Below are 12,921 nucleotides of genomic sequence, written 5' to 3'. Positions count from 1 at the left end.
TGTGTTTCAAATCGGTGTTGTTTCATATCAGGATACAGTTCCAAAGAAAAACTAAAACAAATCGAATTGAATCTTTGAAAATGAGCGAAAACATCAATTTAAAAAAAATTTAGACAAATTAAGAAAAAAAGGAGAACAAAGAAAGAAATCCGTTCGGCAGGATATAAAGGAATCAAAGAGGATAGCATAAAAAGAGAATAATGAGTTGAGAACACTAAACATGAATGAATGAGCGAACGATGAAACGAACGCCACATGAGGTGCTACTCCAGGTTGCCGAGATATCATTTCAAATGAAATGAAACATTAATTTTATTGAAGCGGCAATAACAACGCAACACAACAAAAAAAACAAGTGAGCGGAGAATCGACCATACATTGTAGTGGTAGTAAGTGTGGCGGTGGTGGTGGATTTGGTGTTGTTTTGTTCAATATGAAATCGGCCTAAAAGAAAGAGAAACAGAATATGAACTCACAGCGGGATATTTCGTTCTTTGTTGTTTTGTATCTCTACTCTATTTCCGGTTACGCATGTCTACAACAACTACTCCGGCTACACTTTTGTTTGCTGCTCATTCTTCCATTTGCCGATGTGTGTGTGGATAACTGGGTTGGTTGATTGGTTCGATGTGGATGTGTGTATGGGTCGGGCCACATTGTGAAGGGTGCTTTGTTGTGTTCTAATAACTTCCTTTTTCAAAAGAATTGGAATTATTTGGAACCAGAAACAAAAGAGTTGTGAACGAGAATGGTTGTGCTTCAATCGACGACATCATCAACGGCAGAGGTAAAGAAAATCAACAAAACACACAGAGAATAAAACAAACCGCCAATACGTCTTTTTACACCATCTTAAATTGGGGAAAATAAGGAACTAAGAAAATAACAACAACTACAAAAAAGCAATTGGACAACAAATTAAATAAATCAAATTAAAAACGAATATATATGAAAAGAAATTGATTTGGGTTATATTGCTGCTGTGTGTGTAGCTATATTGTGAATAAGTGCCAGTTGTGTGTGAGAATATGTTCGAAGATTGGTGAATTTCTGCGAATTGAGTTAATTAAGAAACCATTTAAGAACAAGAAATAAAAGCAATTTTAAGACAAAGGACTTAATAACCACAGGCACGTGAGAAAATGTGTAAATGAATAAAACTAAAGGTGTGAAATAAGAAAAAAAAGAAGTTATCGAACCAAGTTAATAAAATTGAATTGGAATATAAATATTGCAAAAAATATTCAGTCACTTATAGTAATAAAAAAATAATGTAAAGCAACAACTTTGAATGTCGAAAAAATGTCAAAATCTTTAAGAAAGTGTAATATAAACAAAAAATAAAATATTGATGACTTTATACTGAAATGACGAGGGGATTTAAAAAAGTGTATGCCCATATTTTTCAAAACCTACAACTTTTTATACGGCTTTCTTATTGGAACTCATAATAAAATAGTTCTGCTTAAATATTACAATTTTAGATTCCGATAATTTTGAGGGATTGTTAACTAACCTGCTAAGAAAATTCTATAGTTTCAATTTTCAAAAAAAGTAGATAGATATACGGTTGAGGCATAATCGCTTAAATGTCTAATATTTTTATCAAAAATTAAAATTCGTCTTTGTAAAATTGTATTTCCTTTGAATACGCATTCTCAACTCGTAATAATTTCTTATATACCTAGTATACGTCTGATAAAAAAGTAACCGTCGTAGTCTGTTCAACAAATGATCCGTTTATTTCTTCTTCATTAGCAATATTGCCCACTCCAATGTAATGCCCATCGGATATATAACACTGCGACACATTTTTCAACTTGAAAATCTTGAACTAATCAAAATCACCACAATCTGAAAGCTTATGATGGTGGTAGAAAACCCCTTGTGGCTAGGGTTTTGCTTCTACAATCATAAACTTTCAGATTTTGTCTGTCCTGATTGGTTCAAGATTTTAGTGCTGCACAGTGTATGTCAGTTATTTTTCCAATTCTCGAAACTTCTCTGAAACGTGCGTTTTGGTATAGCCAAAAGTTCTTATTTCGATGTTTCTTATATATCCTCAAACGTAGCAGAACACCTTCATTTTATCGGTGTCCGATCCCCTTCTACATGCAAAAATTCGCGGTGTTTGGGTCATCATTGCGGCCTCTGGAGCGACCAGAAAAACCGACAAAAATAAAGTTTTTGGTCCATTTCATCCCCTAAATATTAACCGATATTTTCCAAAAACAATAGGGGTCTGCATTAGCCAGAACCCATCCTACATGCAAAATTTCGTGATGATTGGTTTATAACTGTGGCCTGTATCGTGTTTACAAAATATAATGGACAGACGTGCGGACACACATGTCTAGATAGACTCAGCTAGTCGAGACATGACGATCTGTATACTTAAAGGTGGGTCTAGGAGCTATATTTCGCGGCGTTACAAACTTTTGGGACTGCACAAAGCTATAATACTCTGACAACATAGTTGTGTAGGGTATAAAAATTTCTTCCGAAAATTTCAGAGTTTAGTCCGACGTGTCTAAGCAAAATAAATATTGTTCGTAGGGTCTATAGTCTCATTTCTATTTTGGTATAGCCAAAAGTTCCTATTTTGATTTTGATTTTCAGTTTTGGGTAGAGGAAAAAGTCAGCGAAGGCCAACTCTGGTGTATACGGCGTTTGAAGCATTATAACTTTTTTTGTTTAAATACTGGAATGATTGACTGTCTGATATTTCCATCGAACGTTAAATTCCGTTCAGTAAACAGTACCGTATTTCGAATAAGATTTCTCAACTTAGATCCTTATTATAATTATTATTTGTATACTTCTTATGCTATTAAAGTCCATGGCTTCACATTTTTAAAGTGATATATACTGAATAAAAATCCCTGGGAGAGCACTTCCGAATTTTTTCAGAGTTTCGTCAGACTTATCTAAACAAAACACATATTGTTTGTGGGACATAAAGTATCTTTTGCATAATATTTCGCAAAATGCGAAAGAGCTTCATCTAACTTATGTAAAAAAATTGTCTATATCGAAAAAAAGTAAAGTAGCGCTCAAAAAACATTCGTACAAACTCTGTTAGCTTTGTAGGTCCTGCTTAGAATACTGTAGAACGTATCTGAACGTATGAAGAAAACAATTTTGAAAATTAACTGTAGTAAAAACTATTCTACAACTTTAGAATTAATAGCTGATTTACAAGAAAAGCAATAAAAACAAATATTCTTCAAAGTTTCATCAGACTTGTCTAAAGCTAATACTTTTCCAAGAAATTACATTTCCCCAACTGAAAAAGCTTCATTTCGAACCAGACTTTGTTTATGTTTCATTATTTTCGGCGTCGAAGAGGTTTTCCGAAACTTATGATCTCACCACCTGGGGCTTCTATCCTATATTTTTAATAGATTTTTTTCTGAAATGGTTAACAAAGTTATGAACAATTATTTTCTCGGTTTCAAAACAATGATAACACATGCGGCGTTAATCGTCATACGTGTATACCCATTTCTTTGTCCTCGGATACTGCAAAACAAAATTATTATCAGGGTTTACATATGTCACCGCATCAACATATGTCAAGTGGTTCACAAGTTATGTTTAGACATCAGCAGCATCAATATCTGGAAAATATTTCTCTTCAGGTCGGAGGTTAAATAAAAGTGCAGTTCAACAGAACATAATAATAAAATAAAAATATATTTATATATAAAAAATATTATTTTTGGAGATTATGGCATATACCATGGGGAAAAATCACTTTCCTTCTTTCTTCTATCAAACATATATATAATTTTTATTTAAATATATATATATATATATATATATATATTCTAATATTTCATATTTTATATATATATATATTCTAATATTTCATATTTTTTGCATAATAAACATTTCTAAAACCCCCTTTCTCTCTCCTTCTCTTTACAGGACCACCCCAGTTTAAGGGGCACTCCATTGGCTATGTTGGCCGCCCAGTGCAATAAATTGAGCAGTAAGTCACCACCACCATTGGCCGATGCCGCTGTGGGCAAGGGTTTTCATCCGTGGAAGAAAAGCCCAACATCGCCCAATCATCATACACAAACGAATAATAATAATAACAGTAGTAACAACAATAATACTAATAATAACAACAACAATAACACTTCAACAGGTTCGAGCAGTTCAAATGCATCGGTGGGACAACATTCACCCTGTGCTATATCATCATCCGCATCGTCGACAAATTCAACGGGAACAAATCATTCGGCAGGCATTAGTATGTCATCATCGGTTGGGGCTGGAAATTCGTTGACTTCAAGAAGTCTGGCTGGCAGTGGAATTAACACAATGGTCAATATAACAGCCAGGTAGGTTGGATAGTAGAAAAACCTCTCGTAGTTCCCTCCTTTTTCCTCCTCTTGTAGTTGTTGTGTAAATCTCTTGATGTTGTTCTTCTTCTTATTTTTTGAGAATTATTTTAATTGATCAAGAAAATAATTTCAGCATTTATCCTTACAGTCGCCCGATAACATCATCCTGTGCTGCTGTCACCACACCCTCGGCGTATGGCAGTGATCTCTTCTATCCGAATTCATCAACCACAACCGGTGGTATGGTTGGCGATCAGCATCACATGCATCAGGGATTGTTGGGTAAGGTGGAGGGAGCCACCTTTGGTTCTGTATATTCACGCCACCCTTACGATTGGCCTTTTAATGCTGTCACAGCACAGGCCCATAAAGCAGCTGAGGCTGCCAGTGTGAATACAGGGTGGTGGGATATGCATAGCGCCGCAGCTGCAGGCAGCTGGTTGGATATGGGCGGTGCTGCTGGCATGCATTCGACCATGGCTAATTATGCAACGGCTAGCTCAGATTATTCGTCGGCATTGAGTCACTCCTTGTCGAATACGGCACACTTGTTGGGTTCGGGGCAACATTTGTTGCAGGACACTTACAAGAGTATGTTACCCAGTCAGGGAGTTGGTGGCTTCTCACTGCCACACAGTTCACCATCGGCCGCATCGACGGCATCCACACCCCAATCATCATCACCCACAACCCCCTCGTCTAGATCTCAGAGGCGTTATGCCGGACGAGCCACCTGTGATTGTCCCAATTGTCAAGAAGCCGAACGTCTGGGTCCAGCTGGCGTCCATTTGAGAAAGAAAAATATTCACTCCTGCCACATACCCGGATGTGGTAAGGTCTATGGCAAGACCTCACATTTAAAGGCCCATTTAAGGTGGCACACCGGCGAAAGGCCCTTCGTTTGCAATTGGCTATTCTGTGGTAAACGTTTTACCCGCTCCGATGAACTGCAGCGCCACTTACGCACCCACACTGGGGAGAAACGTTTTGCATGTCCTGTTTGTAATAAACGTTTCATGCGTAGCGACCACCTGGCCAAACATGTTAAGACCCATAATGGCACCGGAACGGGAATTAAGAAAGGATCCTCGGAATCGTGCAGTGATTCGGAAGAACCCAATAATCAATCGGGTGATTCAAATGGTTTAAACACATCTATTAATAATGGCAACTCAGGCGGCAGCAACAGTCATCCGGGTACTCCTAATTCGTTGTCCTCGGGTACTCCAACACAAAATCATGGTCAGGGGCTGCATATGTCACCGCATCATCATATGTCCAGTGGTTCACCAGTTATGCTTAGTCATCAACAGCATCAACAATTGCAGCAGCAACATCAACAGCAGCAGCAACAACAACAGCAGCAACATCAACAAGCCCAACAACATCATTTACATCAACAACAACAACAGCAGCAGCAACAACAACACCAGCAATCTCATCCTCACGCTCATATGCATGCCCACACGCATCATCATCACCATCATTTGTTGGGTTCGAATTCGGCTGCATCCAGTCCCGTATTGGATCATCACAGCACATTGGTCGATATCAAGCCTCCAATGGTTTGAGGGTCATTGGGACCCTTTCTGTTCAGTAACTGAACAGAAATGGGGTCCTACATAAAGGATTTCATACAAACTCTAGCGCTTTTTGAAAATAACAATGACAATGTGTAAAATGGAAGGATAACAGGGAAATGAGGACGGACGATGGATTTGTAAAAATTATAAAAAAAACATGAGAATTTCAATGACTAATCTTTTATAATTAAAAAAATATTGCACAAAATCTACTTAAATTTATGTCTAGTAAGGAAAAAAGAAAATTAAATATAATTAAGAGAAAATATTAATTAATTTATATAATTGATTTAATTTAATGCTATAAATAAAACTAATGTTAAAATTTTTTGTAAATAGTAATATACATATTTTTAAATTCTTAAAATAAATAATATGGAAATAAAATAGAAATCTTAAAATAGTTAAAATGTAAACAAATTCAACAAACTCTAAAAGAAATGTCAACATAAAGGGAAGTGGTTGCTCGGTGTAAAATCTAAAAATTATAAGATTTTTAATGAATGGAAAATACATTTTATTTCGAAATACACCTAAAATACCAGAAGGATAACAAGGACAGATTAATAAATAGACAAAGGAATTAAGCATTCTGAAATTCACTTCCCTTTCAAAATTATTGGAATATAACGACGACCGATAATAACACATTGAAAAGAAACATACTCAAATCTATGCAGGAATTTTTCAAGACGATTTCCAAAACTAATTGCCACGAAGAAGATGTTGAAGTGAGCAAAATATAAAAAAAAATTAAAATTTCGAGATGTTGCTTGCTACCTTGAGCCACTATATATATGCTCGGCCTAATAAAGAATATACGAATATTTACATGTGTACAGATCAATTGTCGATGTTCTTTTCCCAAACCGATTGTGAAATCACAAAAGCCTGGTTATGAACACTTTAACCGCATCTTCTGGCAACGAAAGCCATTGACCACGATTTTTCTGGAGAAACAAGTCATACATGAGTGTTGTACGGGGTTGAATCACAAACTGGATTTTTGAGTATTTATTTTGACACTAATTTGGACTGGATACAAAAAGATTTCAGACAAGTTTTTCAACCGAATCGGCAATAATAATAATATTTTTGGGCCATTATATAATGGTACCTTCCAAATTTCGGTATTTTAGAGAGTTTGAAAATGTTTTTTTTTTTCACCCAAACTGACTGTAATTTTAGGCTGGGTTAGTCCCTCTACAACGGATTCCAACAAAATCGTCATTTTGGGGAGATTCGGCACGCTTCTCACCCAAAATGGCTGTAATTCATTCGTAAGTCTCCCTACAAAAAACAGTTAGGTTGGGAACAAAGAAATCCATTATTTTTATATGAACTATATGACTTTTTATCATGCATAGGAATGTCGAATTTGGGTCAGATTTGGACGTTTTGTTGTTTTTGTGTTGCCATTTTAAAGGTAACTTCATAATGCCACTCTCATAAAAGTCCTACTTTCTATTCGCAAAATAAAAGTCTAGTAGACGTTTTTCACAATCCTCCCTAGATAACAAATTTTATCATTAGATAACAAAATTTTACCCTAGATAACAAATTTTATCATTAGAGAAATTTAGTAATGCAAGAAAAATATGATAATCGCTTGGTGCCAAGTCCGGACCGTATGGCAGATGCATTAAAACTTCCCAACCAAGCTCCCGAAGTTTCTTGCGGGTCACTGTAAATGTGTGTGGCCTAGCGTTGTCCTGGTGGAACACGACACCTCTCCTATTGGCCAATTTTGGCCTTTTCTGGTCAATTGTAAATGGTTTAAAACGTCACACGGACCATCCCTGACTACGACTACTAACAGGCGGGTCAACATCGATCATTTCTTCGATTTTATCGACATTTTCGACCACCGGCCTATCTGTGCGAGGTGCATCTTTAACATCAAAAATTCCTAAACGGAATCTACGAAACCAAAATTGCACATAATTGACTGTAACAGTTTCGGGACCATAAACACCATTCACAATTTTAGCCGCTTTGCTCGCATTTGCTTCGCCTTGTAAAATGTACCGACTTTTGTCTTTTTTCACATCCATTTTTAACACCCTATAACTCACAACTGAATGCCTCAAACAAAAAACCGCAAAATATTTTTTTACTGGAAAATGTCATTCTTCCAACGATAATATATACGATTCCTTATATATTTGAGCCTAATTGTTGGTATCGTCCCCATAAAACGGCGCCCCTGTTATTCGGTATTTTGGGTACGTTTTTATACCGATTTGGCTTAAATTTTTAGGGTTAACAATTACTTACCAATACATCGCTTTGGAAAAGCCTACCTGAGAGTCTGTAGTTTAATGCAATTTTCGGTATTTTCCGGATTTGAAACATTTCAGTTCAATATCGAAATTCATTTGGCTATAGCCCCCGTATATAGGTCCAGCCATCTTATAGGTATTTTGACAGAAATGTACGAAATTATTACTTGTTTCAAAATTTCTTTGCACCAATCGATATTAGGGGTTTTTAATCGATTGTCAAATTGTGTGGTATCGAAAGAGAACTATCTTGAATGGTGATTCATCGCCATACAAAAATCTAAGTTCAACGATTTAATCTTGTCGTTAAAAAATTGTTATTATTATTTTTCAAGTCACTGTAAACAACACAACACATAGCTGTACGTCAAACTCTAAGTATTTTTTTTGAAAAAGAATTCAAAGATTCCAACGGAAATATCAGATGGCGGCTGGAAAGATATGATCTTGCAAATTTTGTCATTAACTAATTGCAGAATACAACTCTTATTTCTTTGTAATATCGTTAACAATTAATTGGGAGCATAAAAAGCTATTTTATCGACTATTATTTCCAGGTAACGGACATAATTTTATCGTCATTCATTGTTTTAAACAAAAATATTATAATTTCTAAATCCGATTTATTTTTACTAGAACCCTACCCATTGTACTACAACGAGCAACCCTTTCCTAACTTTTTATAAATACAACATAATTGTTAACAATGAGCTTTGGTCTTTTTCTATCGTCTATAAAATATACATAAAAGCAAATCTATTAAATACATAAAATACTTCACCTTTATGAAAAAATAAATAAATACAATAACAATATTTCTAGTCGTCTTAAAGAATTCTATGTAAATTTCACAAAAATAAACTCCCAAAATCAATCTCCTTTACAAAAATTTTATTTTCATAAAAAAAGAATATTTTTCAACATTAAACCTAGAATAGAATAATATTTGTTATTCAATTAGTGTGAAATATTTTTTTGTTATCATTAAGAAAAAAAGAATTCAAAACAAAATGTGGAAGTACCAAAATAATTACTAATTTTAAACTAATGATAGTAATAGTAAAAAATAAAAAATACCAATAGGTTTATCGAAATAAGTTCTCTACAAATTGTATGAATTAACTAAACTTAATTATAAATAATTAGTTTAATAATCTAACCGATAATGCTAATAATTCTTACACGACTTTTTGCAAATATGTAAAGTTACTAGAATATAGTTTTATTCTAAATTTTATTATTAAAATTAAAATAAATAGAATACCAGTGAATTTTATTATAAATAAATGTGAATTATAAATATTTTAAATTGTTGTGTTTTATTTATTAAAGAAATAAGAAAAGGGAACTGTTATTATAGAATGTCTAGAGCCAATTAAAAAGTATTTAATTAAACAAGCAAAAGGTGTGTACCTTTAATTCCCAACCTCTTTAAGAATTTCTTGAGGTATGGGTAAACTTTCCTCTCAACACATTGTCCTGCCCTATTATATTTTTACATTGTCCTGCCTATTATTTTTTCTTAGAGACGAGTCTAAATGGCTCATTGATCAGCGTTCGGTAATAGTCACAAAGAATTTGTACATGTAAAACACTCTCCGAAATATACAGGAATGCATATCGCCCAATTTTGCTGTAGTCGGAGACTAATTTGAAAATAAACAATTTTGCAAATAAATATTTTATTTTAATAAAATAAAAAAAATCATAAAATAAAACAAGTGAAAAAAGCGTTAAGTTCGGCCGGGCCGATCTTTGGATACCCTCCATCACAGGATTACTGACAGATACTTGAAATGAATACCTAAGGAACACACTAAAAAGTGAACCTGTAACGACAATTTACCAATCGATTGTTGTGAACCAAATACAAATTCCAGCAATCTCAAAACCCCAAAATGTTGACCTATACTATTAACGCAAGGTATGGTGAAATACTGCAATTTAGAGGCAAATTTATATGAGATATACTAAAGCGGGAACAATATTGACAACATTGTGTAAGAAATAGCGAATATTTGGTGCTACTAAAGCGGGACCAATATTGACAACATTGTGTAGGAATTAGCGAATATTTGGTGCTTTCATTATATGAGGGGTTATTCCTAATTAAGGACCGATATAGCTCAAGTTCCAAACTAATATTTTACTTTTGAATCTCAATACTTTTCTTCATGATAATTAAAATATGGGAAGGTGGTTTTCATTCTTAAACATAACGTTCTACTTTTTATGTCAATATCCTCCGAAGGAAAAATCATTGCAACATATGGCTAAATCGAATAAATCGTTTTAAAATTTCATACTATGTAGGGCATATTATGATGGAATGCAGCTATATGGAGCCAACTCCAAAACACGGAACAAATCAGTTATCTATTTTAATATAAACCAGCAAGAAAAGTAGTAAAGTCGGACGATGCTGACTATATAATACCCTTCACCAATTTTTTCAAAAAAATATATTTTTGAGGTATCGTGACCACAATTTTTAAAATCACTGTTTTGAGAAAAACACGTTTAGAGTTGAGAAGCCTTTCTGCCGTCGTTTGATACTGGCACAAAAAAAAAACTCCGAAAATATATATTGGAGCTAAATCTAAATCCACAAAAGTTTATATACGTTAGGCTATGCTAACTTCAGATCGTTGTAAAATCTAAATCTGAAACGATTGTAACAAAACTTTGCACACAGTAGGCTATACTAACTTCAATTCGTTGTGCAAAATTTTGTGGCAGTCGACCATGTTTTGGATCATTGGTGCACCATTTACTGAAAATCGGACGAAAATATATATGGGAGCTATATCTAAATCTAAACTGATTTCAATGAAACTTTCCACACTGTAAGTTGCACACAGTAGGCTATACTAACTTCAGTTCGTTGTACAAAATTTTGTGCAAATCGGTCATGTTTCGGGACTTTTGTGCGCCATTTACTGAAAATCGGAAGAAACTATATACGAGAGCTATATCTTAATCTGAACCGATTTCAACAAAACTTTAAACACAGTAGGCTATACTAACTTTAGTTCGTTGTGCAAAATGTTGTGGCAATCGACCATGTTTTGGATCTTTGGTGCACCATTTACTGAAAATCGGACGAAAGTATATATGGGAGCTATATCTAAATCTGAACCGATTTTTATCGCAGTGTGGTGAAGGGTGTATATGGGGGTGTATATGAAGAGAGTTATATGGGGGCTACCTCAAGAAGGAGACGAATGTAAAGGGAGATTCGTTACCAAATACGAATACAAAATACCAAATTACAGCGAATTTTGTTGAAAAACGCGCTCAGAAAACCCGGAAATACCGAAATTTGGAGGGCATCGTTATAGAGGGGCTATCACCTCTGTCACTATCACTGTACCTATATTTATTATTTTAAGTGGAGAACTTCAATATCCAACAAAAACTCATTGTAGCTAATTTCAACGAACTCCGTTGAAAAATCCGTTTGAGAACCCGAAAGTGCGGAACATTGGGGATACCGTTATATGGGGGCTAACAGAAAAAGTGGACTGATATTTACAATTTTTAGTGGAAATATTTGGTACCCAATAAGAACCCATTGTAACAATTATTAGCAAATTTGGTTGAAAAATGGGCTCAAGAACCCCAAACTATCGAACATTTTTGGGATACCGTTATATGGACCTATATTAGTGGTGAATTTTTGTAGCCAATAATAACGCAATGTACCAAAATTCTAGCTAATTCGGTTAAAACCCCCGCTTGAGAACCCCAAAATGCGGAAAATTGGGGGGTTCCCTTATATGGGAGTTATGCCTAAAAGTGGACCGATATAGACCATCTTTGAACTTTCTGCAGACAAAAGACGTTTAGACGCTAGAGTGATTACAACAGACGGATATGCTTATCATACAATTTTACGCTGATCAAGAATATATACCCTATAAGGTCGGAAATGATTATTTCGATAAGTTACAAACGGAAAAAACAAAATTAATATACCCTCCATACTATGGTGGAGGGCATACAAAATTTTAGTACGAAAATGTGCTATACAATGAAAATACAAAATTACAGCCAAGTTGGTTGGAAAACGTGTCCAAAATCCTTAAAATACTGGGGGTATGATTATATGATGCTTACGCCGAATCTTGGGTTAATATAATAATTTTTGGTACGAATACATGTTATGCAATGAGAACACGTCCAAAATCCCTAAAATGCCAATACCAGACATCTTATCTGTGTAAAATTTCAGAGTTCCATCTTAAATATTGCGATCTCTATCGTGATTTCAACAGACGGACATGAGTAAATCGACATAGAATTTTATTCTGATCAAGAATATATATATACATATTCCGAGGTGTTGCAAACGGCATGACAAATTTAATATACGCTCCACTTTATATTGGAGGACTGCATATGAGACAATCGATATTGGGCTACATATGAGACAATCCATCTAAGGCACATTTTCTTTGATATTTTACCCTTCCTACTTAGCACATTATTTTCGGAATCTCATATAAAACTATCATTACCACAAAAGCAAACTACTTGACTAGTTGACATATGAAACCAAAACTAAAAACTACATGCGATAATTTATTTGATATGTGAGAAGTGGTTGCTTAAATAAGATCTCATCTAGAAGTGCAGAGTAATCCCCAGTAAATGAAAGATAATTAATTAGAAAATTGAGCAAACGAATCTTGCACTAAT

General features: G+C 34.6%; 1 protein-coding gene across 1 annotated transcript; it reads left to right on the top strand.

Annotated features, from left to right (window-relative positions):
• Positions 1-733: 733 nt before the first annotated feature.
• Positions 734-6,006, top strand: LOC133337362 (transcription factor Sp9-like). The gene is made up of 4 exons (XM_061545592.1): positions 734-787; positions 3,931-3,994; positions 4,157-4,352; positions 4,489-6,006. The coding sequence occupies exons 1-4, from the start codon at positions 749-751 to the stop codon at positions 5,924-5,926; spliced, it is 1,737 nt and encodes a 578-aa protein (XP_061401576.1). The 5' UTR covers positions 734-748; the 3' UTR covers positions 5,927-6,006.
• Positions 6,007-12,921: the final 6,915 nt, after the last annotated feature.

Source organism: Musca vetustissima, unplaced genomic scaffold, assembly GCF_032173495.1.
Source record: "Musca vetustissima isolate MV318-11 ecotype Yass unplaced genomic scaffold, APGP_CSIRO_Mvet_v1 utg48353, whole genome shotgun sequence".
NCBI classification, from domain to species: Eukaryota; Metazoa; Arthropoda; class Insecta; order Diptera; family Muscidae; genus Musca; species Musca vetustissima.
Note: the sequence above shows the minus strand (reverse complement) of the source record. Positions and strands in the feature narration are given on the sequence as shown.